Genomic DNA, 12,471 nt, shown 5'->3' with positions numbered 1-12,471 from the left:
TTCAGAGAAGAGACCACAAGGATAAGTCTTTTTAGCCTAAGATTTTTCAGCTTCCCAAGTTAAAATGCAAAACAAGTAGTTAGTCACTATTAACTTTTTCCTGTATTTACTGTCAGCTGATCCTGTGGGCAGAAAACCACGATATAGAAGGAACTGTGAATCAATTAAGACTTTGATGTAATGGCAGCCCTTTCTCTACCCATCCCTACCCCTTTTGTGCAGGCTCCCTGTTCACCGTCTGGCAGCTCAGGTGCTGTTGCAGGAATTAGAAGAGGACAAGGAGAAGGTGGAAGAAAAGCGGGTCCTGGCACTAGAGACAAGCCTGAGCTCTGGAGTGGTGTGTTCCCAGACAGCTTACGTGGGTGTGAATATGGAGCTGGGCAAGCCAGTTCAAGGACCTCTCATCCACCGAAATGTCCCACTTCCAGGTGAGTTTGGAGCAAAAGATGGCGGATCAGTCCAAGTCTTGAATCAAATGGGGGTCCAGTTTGCAGCTGAGCTTCTCCAGATAGTCTGGAGTTTTGCCTTGTAGAGCTTCAGTTTAAAAAGCCCCATTGCTGCCTGGATTTTAGCTGCCCAGCAGTTGGCAGAGCAAGTGGCAGGTATCCACTCTTATTGATTGGCAGGTATCATCAACATATCATATTCTTGTAATGACCTAGCTGGATTGCTAGTGTTTTACCTCCTTCCTGAGCTATCTGGCTGTTGGATGTTTAAAATCTGAATAGTAATAGTTGATTGTAAAATTAAAAGAATAAATACTGTAATGATTTCTACATTAGGCCATTCCCTCTTTCTTTCAGAGAAGAAACCATTTCCAGACATTTTTCTGACTGCTCTTTGTAGGCAGCTGCAAATCTTTCTTGAAAAAGTTACTATCCTTCTAGGGATGGAAGGGCAGCTTTTTAATAGTTTGGGGTCACACTTAATGTTTAATGAAGAATTGGGCAATGATGCACTGTGAATGAAGCTGCATAATGCTGCAGATATTCCCCATTTTCCCAGGTTTTGAAACTACAGACTGGGGTCATTCTAAGAAGCATGTGTGTATGTTCGTGCCTTCAAGTCAGTATTGATACCTGGTGACTGCCTCGACAAGTTTACTTGTCAAAGTTTCAAAAGTGGTTTGCTATTGCCTTCCTCTCAGAATTAAGAGAAAGTGGTGGGCTCCAGGTCATCCAGCTGACTTTGTGACAAGACTAGAATTCACATCTCCTGCTTTCTAGCCATTTTAAAAAGACAATTCAGGCTGCCAATCATTGTTTTAGGGGGACTTTTCCATATTCCAGCTCAGACTTGCTATGTCATTCACTCTGCATCTGCTGGGATCTAGGCTAACATTTTCAACCATGGCAACCTTAAAATGTCTGGACTTAACCTCACTAGGGAATTCTGGAAACTTGAAATCATTGCATCTCAAAAGTTGTCATGGTTGAGAAATACTGATCTATTCTAGACCAGAGGTCACCAACCAGTGGTCCATGAGAAAATTTTGGAGTCCGCAGAAAAATTATTTGCATGTTTTATATTCCTCAAACTACGGTCCCTGGGCCGGAGATGTGCAATGAACATTTGTCTTGTAGCCAGCAGGGTGCTAGATCGACCCCTGCAAACTCAGTCTCTCAAGCCCAGCCGAAGTTTCACACACTGCTCTCTGAAGCGCCTGGAGTCCCTGTGATTGGATGGGGTGCTTCAGGCACTTAGCTTCCTGTTCAGTAGATCCAGCCCCTCCCTCCCTCCCTCCCTCCCTCCCTGGGAATCCAGGCACTTCAATGAGCGGCATGCGAAACTCCTGCCATCCAGGAGGAGAAGAGTACGCCAGAGCCCAAATGCTGGGCCTCGTTGACTTCAGAAGCCAGGGATCCTGCAGGCATCCTGGCCACATAAAGGCCACCCAAATCCCCAGGTTGTTTTCTCCACCCACTTACCCACCCACCAGACCTGGGCCTGAGGAGGGCATCACGGGGGCTGCATTCACACAACAGACATGACCAGGTCATTTGAGTGCTAAACTTAATTGGCAGTTGCTGCGTGTTGTGACTGGTATCCAGCTAGGATCCCCCTCCCTCCCCTCTGCCAGGGCCATGGAAGACCTCGAAGGAGCAGCATTCTTCGTTCCTTTGTAAACTCTGGAGAGGGCAGAGAACCTCAGCGGAGATCACAGTGGGCGGCGCAGAGGCGGATAGCAACCAATCCTTGGAGGAGCGCAGGTGGCTTTAGTTGCAAGTGCAAAAGTGCTCGTGTGGATGGAGATGTCATGCCGGGTGCACCTCCTGCTCTTGCGCTGGCCATCCAGGCAGATCCGTGTACCTGGGTGAAGGAGCTGCTCCGGGATGACCAATGGGCCAGTCCTGTGACTAGAGCTCTGGAATATAGAACCGACATTCTCACCGAAGTCAGCAAGCTGCCGTCACTCTGCCCATTTTATTTTTTCCTTCACTCAGATCGACCACAAAGCTTCTCCTTAGGAGAAGGAATACAAAAGAGGCTCCTGGAAGGCTGTATGCCTGGACCAGGCGCCTTCTTTCAGGCCTCCCACCCAGAGGCCTCGCAGAAACAGAGATGGGTGGGAGGCTGAGAGAAAGCGCCTGGTCCGGGCATACAGCGCCCCAGTTTTCAAGCTAGGTTGAATGCATCGATCCAGCAGACAAAACAGGAAAGGGGGGCAGAGAAAAACAGTCCAATTGCCAAGATACGCCAGAGTGGGAGATCTGCAAACTGGAGAGCTTCTTCCCCATATTCCCAGGAGCATGGGTCTTCTCAAGACTGGGCCCTGACCTCCCTTGCTGTTTGTTCTGCTGCTGGAGGATGGGCTGCAGCGGTCCCACCTTGGCCCATGCTAGCTCTTTGTAGGGATTGCTGCAGAGAGTCTACCCCTTTGGGGTCTTTTTGTGCAGGTTGCAGGGGGGGCAGAAATTACAACTTGGGATCTGCTTCAGTCTCCTGGTGTGGGGCTTTGGGCAAAGGCTGGAGGAAAGCGCTGGTGGTGGTGAAGAGGGACAGCATAATGGTCTGGAACTGGCTGACCATCTCAGCCTGCTGTGCCTCCAGGCACGGGTACCTGGCCTTGCACTACCACAGATCTTCCCTCTGCTTGGAAAACCTATGCTCGTAGTCCTCAGTGAGGTGCTTTTGCTGAGCCTCCTTCTTGGGCAGATCCAATTTGAACTGAGCTGTTTTGCCAACTTTTTCTCGTGGCTGCTTAGCTCCAACAACTGCTTCCTGTTGGAACATTAATAAGCCCGGGTGGGGAGGGAAAGGGGAGTGGCTGGGAGGGAAAGGGCTAGTAGAGGCTGGGGAGGCACCCCTTGATGTGAGTGACATTAAGTTGGCCATGTCCACCCAGTCACATGACCACCTAGCCACGCCCACCCAGCCGGTCATTAGGTAGATATTAGTGGTCTGCGGGTTTTAAAATTATAAATTTAGTGGTCCCTGAGGTCCGAAAGGTTGGTGACCCCTGTTCTAGACCATTCAGTGCTTATGGGGGAATAGGACACGAAGAGAAGAAAAAAATAATCTTGTCTTATTACAGTTCCTATTGCAAAACATTTTCCTGTGTTCTGTTTTACTTTGGAACATCTGCAGTTTTGATGGGATCATCAGGAGTGATGGTCCGCCGGAGATTAGGATCATCACATAAAATTAAACGCGACATCCATGACTATTCAGTTGAATGTCTAGGGGCAAGTATGTGTCATAACCAGCAAGGTAATTCCTGTTAGTCAATGTACAAGCAAAAGAAATGCTGTTCTCATTAATTTCCTTTATATTCTGTATGAAGATTAAACATGGGGTGCATTTGTTCATATTAATAAATACAATAAATACATGTAGAATATTATTTGTGTAATGTTGAGTTTTGCTGCAATCTCTCATCTTTGTGAGTCTGGCAAAATTGAGGTGGAAACAACTGTTGGGAATCCAAAATTGGACCTTTAAGACAATGCCTAACATTTGCACCTCTGAAAGTCTTATTTTTGAACAAAATGTAGATAATGCAGAAAACAAAATGTAAAGTATTGTGACAGGGTGGGAGGAATGAAACAGGCAGTTTTATAGTTACTAATAATGAGCTCTAGAAACCTGTCATTTAGTGACTGATTGAAACAATGAATTCTAGCGAGGGGGTTTCAACCTTGTCAATTTTAAGATATGTGAACTTCACTTGGCTGGAGAATTATGGGAGTTGAATCTTAAAAGTTTAAATAATACAATTAAAAGACAGTAGATGCAGGCATTTCGTATTGACCCGTCAGTACCAAACTTACAATAACACGGTTAAAATCGGCATAAAATATGGGGTCTAGCGAGAATGTTAATTAAACGTATAACGTGTGCAAGGAACCAACCAATGACAAACCTTAGGCCCATGGAAGGCGTAGATTGACACACAGCTGTTTCTGCACACACAAAGGAGGCTTCAATCGATTGATGGCAAATGCTTTGGCAAACCGTAGAAAATAGAGTTCCTGTAGCGCAATAAAACTTTGAACAGTGTTTGGATCGACTTGGTGACCCATAGGTAGTGTATGAATCACAATGGCTGAAGAAGCCATTTTATGGCCATGATTTGCTGGAACCCTCGTTTTCTGCGGTTTGCCGAAGTAGTTGCCATCGATCGATTGAAGCCTCCTTTGTGTGTGCAGAAACAGCTGTGTGTCAATCTATACCTTCCATGGGTGTAAGATTTATCATTGGTTGGTTCCTCGCATACGTTATACATTTAATTAATGTTCTCACTAGACCCTATATTTTATACTGATTTTAACCGTGTTATTGTAAGTTTGGTACTGATGAGTCAATACGAAATGCTTGCATCTACTGCTGTTCATCTTTTAATTATATTGTTTAAATAGTTAAAGGGGACTAATTGTTTTAAATATCTTAAAAAGTTGAGAAATGTTGTACTGATCTAAACCATTCAGAGCTCATGGAGGACTAGAAAGACACAAAAGGAAGGAAACATTAATTTTGGAATATTACAGCTTTTATTGCAAAAGTTGTCCTGTGATGTTTTATTTTGGAATGTCTACAGCTGCCAATTCAGTTCATGGAACGTATTTTGGCTCACAGCCGTTAGGTTCTCAATTTCTCAATCTGGGGGCGAAGAGATGTGCTGTACCACAAATGAAAGTTGAAGGTAATTCCCATAATCACAATGGAAGGCTAATTTTTTAAAAGGCCATTTTCACAAATGTCCATGATCCCAAAGGTGCTCTTTCAAGAGGCAACTGGACTTTCTTTAACCAGAAAGTTAGTTGCCTCTTGAAAAAGCACCTTTGGGACAATCATGACCTGGATGAATGAGAATCTCCATAGACAAATGTCCATTATATTTTGCATATAAGTCAAACATGGAATGTGGTTTGTGTCAGTAACTGCAAAGTGACTAAAATTGTTCTGACCCAGCTCCACAAACACGACAAACCCTCTGACGTGAACTCAAAAGATTCCTGTCTTAGGAATTCTGGCAGCTCCTGCAAAAAGTTTTTCTCTTTTGTGAGAAAATTTGTGAGATGTTCAGTTATATGGATTTGATTAAATAAGTAAATAATCTAGAGTTACATTAGTAGTTCCTCTCTTAACGCTATGATTTTTACCTCTGTATTTAGTGAGAAAATCACTCCACCCGGCAAAAGATACAAATAGGCAAGTTGACACATTCAATGTAAAAAAACCAGCTAAAAGGAAATTGAAGGTAAACCTTGATGGGTTTTGAACATCTCCAATACTGAGATCCCCTTTTTCTACAGGTCAAGCAGCAGAACTAAGGAAGAAGAATCTCCTCTTTTGAAGTTGGTATCCCTGCAGAATGCAAATGGCTCCTGGCCTCATGGGCCTGCCCTAGCTGCCATACTAGACCTGAGTGAAGCTGAGATCTCAGGCAAAGCACCGGCCCATGTAAGTTTCTGTACATTTTCCATAATGAACAGCAAAAGCTTTATTCATTTATTATTCTCTATTGATAGAAAAAGCTTTCTCGAGTCCATGTTCAGCTAATTTGAGGGAAAGGAGTACAGAATTAAAATAATGTAAGCATTGTAGAACCCTCCAAATGCAGTGGGCATCAAATCACCCATTGCAGTTAGCAAGGATAGAAGCAGGAAATTGTGAGAGTTGTATTCCAGAAAATCCAGAGGATAGCAAATTCCAGAGTTCAGAACAAACTAAAAAAAAAAAAGTTGTGACATTGATAGAAAGTAAGCAGGCATTTTTAGGAACACAGGAGCTGTCAAAATAGGTAAGAAGACAGGCCAATGCATGTTTACTCTGTCTTTAATCCCTGATTTTGCCATGATGGGGGATGGAAGGCCACAGCCACCTTATGTGGCTCTTCCTCTAAAAACATTTTAACATCTTCAAAATTTCATACATAATTATGGAGCATTTAGCTCATTCAACAAAACTATCTCAGCATTAGGACATGGAGTGAACTAGACACTGGAGATGGTTGCCAGTAATCAGGAGTTGGAGTGGTGGGGAAGATGTCTTAACTGAATTTCACTCCATGGAACACATGGAGTGAAATCATGGAGTCTTAACTATTGTTAATGAAAACTGTGGTATCCATTATCTATTTCAATCTATTGCTTTGAATTCTGGATAACAACTAGCTTGTGTTTCTGATTTAGTACTGAATAATTATTTTTAGCCATCATTTGGAAAAATATTTTGCACAGCTGTACAGGAATAATATGTAAGGCTCATTTAGCATATTTTCCCCGCCATTGTTTTCAGGTGGCCTCAGATATATGGGCAACAGTGCTGGCTGTTCTCTGGCTTCATTTGAATGCTGCAGAGCAGAAAAATGAGTGGGAACTGCTGGAAGGAAAAGCTGTTCATTGGCTCCAAGTGAATGCAGGTGATGTATTGAGAGGAGCTTGTCGAGGGGAATCAATGTCAGGATAAGAAATAGTAGTGTGTAGCAGTCCTTAATCTACCTTGGGTGATCATTGAAATAGCAACTCAATATCAGATCTTGTTAGTACTTAGAGGCCATGGGGAAATCCTGGGACTGCTTCCCAGGCCGAGAAGTTGAAGAAACATCTTAAAAGAAGGCAGTAGCATCAATTTTGCATTGTTGCCAAGAAGGCTACCTTGAAATGTTCATGGTGTAACCAGGAATTTGAGTCAAGGGAATCTTTGTTTTATGGAAAAAGAGATTTGGTGAATGCAATTCCAGCAGAAGTAGTACTTAACGCCATCCTCCTTCCCGATTCTAGTTCTTCTTGAAATACTTTTTTGATGGATTAGTTCCTTAGGATTCCCCAGCCATAATAGCCGCTGCTGAAAATTCTGGGAGTTGCCTTCCTGAAGTTTATAGGGCATCCAAATTCATGAGAACTGTCCTTTGGATATTGGAAGATGTGCTAAATGCCATTATATTGTTTAAATTAAAGTGAGTGTTGCTTCAACATCCTGATTCTCGACTATTTATTTACAGGAGATCAACTAGCTAAGTGTGTGAATGCTGGCAATGAAGTTCTGGGAAGTAGAGTCGGCCCCCAGGTATTCGGGCTCTGAGTTTACAGTGTCATCATATGCCTGAAACTGGAACATCTGCATCTATTCTGCTTCTATTCTTGCTGAAATGTAACCTGCTGCAACCTCCATTAGAACCTATTAGGTTCTGGGTCGTCATTCCCTTAAAAGTACTAGTGCCTTGCTTACAAACTCATTAAGTTCTAATGCAAGGGACATGGTGGCTCAGTGGATAAGACACTGAGCTTGTTGATCGAAAGATCAGCAGTTCAGTGATTCAAATCCCTAGTGCCACGAAAGGGGTGAGCTCCTGTTACTTGTCCCAGCTTCTGCCAACCTAGCAGTTCGAAAGCACATAAAAAATGTAAGTAGAAAAATAGGGACCACCTTTGGTGAGAATGTAACAGCGTTCCATGCGCCTTTGACGTTTAGTCATGCCAGCCACATGACCATGGAGATGTCTTCGGACAGCGCTGGGTCTTCAGCTTTGAAACGGAGATAAGCACTGCCCCCTAGATTCAGGAACAACTTGTGCGAGGGGAACCTTTACCTTTACCTAAGTTCTAATGCATCACAAATTGCTCTGTTGGCGCATTGATATGCAAGCATTCTAGGCATAAATGTAGCAATAGCATGTAGGCTTATGTATCACCCCATAGCATTTTACAACACTCTCTGGGAGGTTTATAATGTGGAAGCATTATTTGCACATTGCCCCCAACAATCTGGGTCGTCATTTTATCACTCTTGGAAGGATGGAAGGCTGAGACAACCTTGAGCCCATCAGGATTGAACTCAGGCTATGGGCAGGGTTTGCCTGCAATACTGCATTCTAAACACTATGCCACCAGTAGATTTATATTTATTCTATGCTATATATATGTGCTCCTCTCCCCCCCCCAAAAAAAATATCACTTGAAAGAATGAAAATTAAGACTGACACCTACCACCCCAATATTTCTTCTTTAATTTGCAGTTTAAAGTTTATATTAAGACCTTGGAGCATAAATATGTATGCATCCTCCACTCGTTAAAAATTAGGGATGCATTCCTAATCCCAGCAAAACCCGAGATAGATTCGTATAATAAATGAGATTTTCACTGATCTGAGAGAGCAATAAAGGATTAAACACTCTAGTTAAGAACAAAAACCCCAGATCAGTATTAACCTCAGGTAATATTTATGGTTGTCAATTTCATTATGCTAACAGTATAAAATAATGAAGGGGATGCTTACAAAAAAAGCCAGTTTGGTGTGATTAAGGCATCAAGCAGAAATCAGGAGGTTGTCTTGCTTCAAGCATAAAACTGCTGGATGATCTTGAGCTAGTCACACTCTTTTAGCCTTAGGAAGCAGAAACCACTGCTGAAAAACCTTACCAAAAAAACAAACGGCAGGGTCTACTTCCAAGCTTCACCAAAAGTCAACAATAACTCAAAGGCACATACATGCAATGAAATATAATATGAGCTTCTCTCAAATTTTGTAGTTTGATTTAATATCCATAAATATGTTAATAAAGTTTAGAAATAAGAACAGTAAGTTTAAAATAGTTTTAAATTGTTGAATTATGCAAACACTTGGAGTTTATCAATATATAAAGAATTTTGGATTTATTGAATTGAAGGTAATTATTCTCTTATACCACCCCGGGTATATAATCTTGGATAGATGGCACATATTCATACCATTTATATAATGAATAGAATAACTACTCTGCATAAAGATTTAACGCAGTGTTTAAAAACTGCCATTTGTTTTTATTCTGGATATAAATATGAGTTTACTTCTGGTCGGGTACTTATTGTGGGGGCACTGGTCATCCCCAATGAGATAGATTACCGAGGGAGTGAAATTAACGAAGTTTCTAAGATGCATTAATTGTCTATTGTTTGACAAGGCATGCTACACAAACCCTTGAGTCAAATAATTTTCCTAAATAAATGAGTGTTTTCTAAGGCAGGCACAAAATGATAACAACACTCCTGCTCAAATTGTCAAGATAAAACCTGTAAATAACATTGCATGCAATCTCTCAGCAGATGGCAGCACCTCTCCAATTTTGCCTGAGCTAGGAAGATAAGCATAATAAGACCTTATTAAATAAAAGGCTACATAAGCTTATGTCAGGGATATCAACAAGACCTTCCCCCACAGTCTTAAGGGTTCTTTAAAGTGATCCAGCTCACATTTGCTCGCAGATTAAATCGTCCTACAGGTAGTCCTTGATTTATGACCGCAGTCAAGTCCAAAATTTATGTTTTTAAGTGAGACATTTGTTATGAGGTTTTCCCCATTTTATGACCTTTCTAGCCACAGTTGTTAAGTGAATCATTGCAGTTGTTAAGTTAGTAGCATGGCTGTTAAGTGAATCTGCCTTCCCCATTGACTGTCAGAAGGTTGCAAAAGCTGTTCACATGATCTCGTCATAAATATGAACCAGTTGCCAGGAATCCAAATTTTGATCACATGAACATAGGGATGTTGCAATGGTTGTAAGTGTGAAAAATGCTCAGAAGTCACTTTTTTCAGTGCTGTAACTTTGAATGGACACCAAACGAACTGTTGTAAATCAAGGACTGCCTATATATACAAATAATGGAAGCCAATGCATAGTTTTTGAAATCTCTCAGATTATATGAGTAACCATTAGACTTTTGCCACATATAGGAAAGGTAAAATATAAGAACAGGAACTGGGTAATGATTACATCTTAAAAAATTGATGAAAAAATATCTAAAAGTGCTCTTGAGTAAAGCAAATGAATAGCTACAAAAAATGTAAATATCCCAGTAAGAGAGTTAGCGATGCTTCTCCAAAGATTATATTCTACAACCTCATGTGTTGCCATCTAGTAGTCATTCAGATTTTTGCAGCTCAGATCTTTATAGTCCAATACTTTGATGGTTAGAATTTATCAGATTTTATTCCATAACAACAGATCTTACTAAATCTACAACTTTAGAGATTGTTGGAGGAATACAATCCCATTCAAATCTAGTCTTAATCAGAGTTCACCCAGTTGCATTAGGTCGGGTATCGGCAACCCATGGCCCCAGAGCTGCATGCGGCTCTTTGACCCCTCTCCTGTGGCTCCCTGCCGACCCGGTCATGTGACCTGATCTCCGCCCCGAGAAGGCGCAAGCAGAGCCATGCAGCTGAAGCGCCCCTAGCGTTTTCTTAACACTGCCTGCGACTGACTGCTTTTTGCTATTCTGTGTCCTTCACTGGAAACTCAGTGCCAGTCGCGATCCCCTTCATGTTGGCTCAGGAAGGAGGGGAACAGGGAGGAGCAGCTGCCACCACCGGATGCAGAGAGGAAAGAGCTCCGGCTCCCCTGCATAGCGCAGCTCTCCTGCTCTGTGCAGCGCAGCCAGCTACTCACCTCACTGCGCAGTGGCAGCAGTGGGAGTAGGAGATGCCGTGCCTGCCACCATCATGATCCTGGCCCACAAGGATATCCCACTTGTGTGCATGCATGCACGAGAAAGATTAGAGAGAGAAAAGGGGAGAAAAAAAGGAGAAAATGATGGAGGGAAAGAATGAAAGAGAGGAAAGAGAAACAAATGAGAAAGAGGAGAAGGAGGGAAAAAGAGATGAGAGAGAAAGATGAGAGAGGGAGAGGGAGATAGATGAGAGGGAGGGAAAGATGAGGGAGAGAGGGAGAAAGACGAGAGGGAGAAAGTGAGAAAGATACATAGAGAGAGAGATACCTGTTTCCCATAGAAAAGAAAACACCGGGAGCTACAAAACCTGGGCAGGCACAGCTGGGGGGGGGGGTGTCATGTGACTGGATTGGAGTGAATGACGTTGAGTTGGCCACACCCATCCAGGTTATGTAGCTCCTGGTGTTTTGCTTTCTGTGGGAAACGGGTGCAGATCTCTGCATTAGGTAAAGCCCTAATTTTAGACTTCCATTTTTAATAGAGATGCTAAGCTACCTTAAAAGGTGGCGGTAAGGTCTGCTGAGAGAGCATGGAAATTGGTTTTTATTTCTACTATTTTGACCTCATTCTCACAATTTCTTGGATGGCATTTTTGAGCTTGTTGAAGTTGTTTTTCTTATACATCTCTCAATAACTGCAGTGTCCTTGGATACCTAGGCTCCCTAACTGAAAAAGTCCTGTGGGAGATGTTTCCACACAATTTTCTCCTTTGGGATTTCACAAAAGCAAGAGAGGTTGCAGATCCCTAGGAAAATGATAAATTAAAAGCCAGACATTCACACACTTTTATCAATCACTTCAGTTACTTCAGCAGAAGAATCTTATGACCCACTCAATATTACTATGAACGAATTGAAATCATTGATTGTATTAGTGTGGCCAGTGAGGCAGGGGTCTCCAACCCCTGGTCTGTAGACCAGGACCAGGACCAGGCCTCAGCATGCCAGAAATCGGGTCGTGAAAACAAGCGAAGCCCCATCCATGCGAATCAGGCAACACGTGAAACCACGTCCCCTCCAGTCCAGGGGCCACTGTATTAAGGGATATAGTACAGTGTAATTTTACCTTCCAGCATCTTCCTACAAATATACTTAGGGAGAGAGGTTACATTGGGCTTATCATGAAAACTTAACATTCTAAAGCCCAAAGCCCCATTGAAATAAAGTCATTTTCACTGTCTTCCTGAACACAAGGAAAGTAGGAGAATATTGTACCTCTGGGTGAAATATGCTTTATTATTTATGAATTTTATTCAGCCATCTCCCAATACATTACTCTGGACAATATGCAGCAAAATTACATATATATATGTAATATATATATATATATATATATATATATATATGTATGTATGTATGTATGTATGTATGTATGTATGTATGTATGTCTTTGGTTATTCGGGTCTTCTCCCACGTAAAATTGGAAGTGTCTTGGCGACGTTTCAACGAAATCTCATTCGTCATCTTCAGGCTGGTGTTTTCGGCTTCGTGCGTGCTCCTAGAAGCACGAAGCCGAAAACACCAGCCTGAAGATGACAAA

At 42.3% G+C, this 12,471-nt stretch overlaps 1 protein-coding gene across 17 annotated transcripts in view; it reads left to right on the top strand.

Moving 5' to 3' along the window:
* The window catches only part of LOC117668981 (von Willebrand factor A domain-containing protein 5A), a 33,030-nt gene extending 23,797 nt beyond the window's left edge, over positions 1 to 9,233 (top strand). For 8 of the 17 annotated variants that reach the window (XM_087891941.1, XM_034423058.3, XM_087891938.1 and 5 more), the window contains 7 exons: positions 223 to 428; positions 3,589 to 3,711; positions 5,039 to 5,143; positions 5,616 to 5,652; positions 5,757 to 5,904; positions 6,742 to 6,865; positions 7,448 to 9,233. In XM_087891941.1, coding sequence (XP_087748067.1) covers positions 223 to 428; positions 3,589 to 3,711; positions 5,039 to 5,143; positions 5,616 to 5,652; positions 5,757 to 5,904; positions 6,742 to 6,865; positions 7,448 to 7,527 — 823 coding nt within the window. In that variant the 3' untranslated portion in view covers positions 7,528 to 9,233. Of the gene's footprint in view, positions 1 to 222; positions 429 to 2,080; positions 3,712 to 5,038; positions 5,144 to 5,615; positions 5,653 to 5,756; positions 5,905 to 6,741; positions 6,866 to 7,447 lie in introns of all 17 variants that reach the window. The other 9 variants (XM_087891946.1, XM_087891942.1, XM_087891944.1 and 6 more) reach the window with 2 other exon arrangements.
* The last annotated feature ends 3,238 nt before the right edge of the window (positions 9,234 to 12,471 follow it).

This window comes from Pantherophis guttatus, chromosome 4 (assembly GCF_059756535.1).
Source record: "Pantherophis guttatus breed Tessera chromosome 4, ASM5975653v1, whole genome shotgun sequence".
Classification (NCBI taxonomy): domain Eukaryota; kingdom Metazoa; phylum Chordata; class Lepidosauria; order Squamata; family Colubridae; genus Pantherophis; species Pantherophis guttatus.
This window is presented reverse-complemented; position numbering and strand designations above follow the sequence as displayed.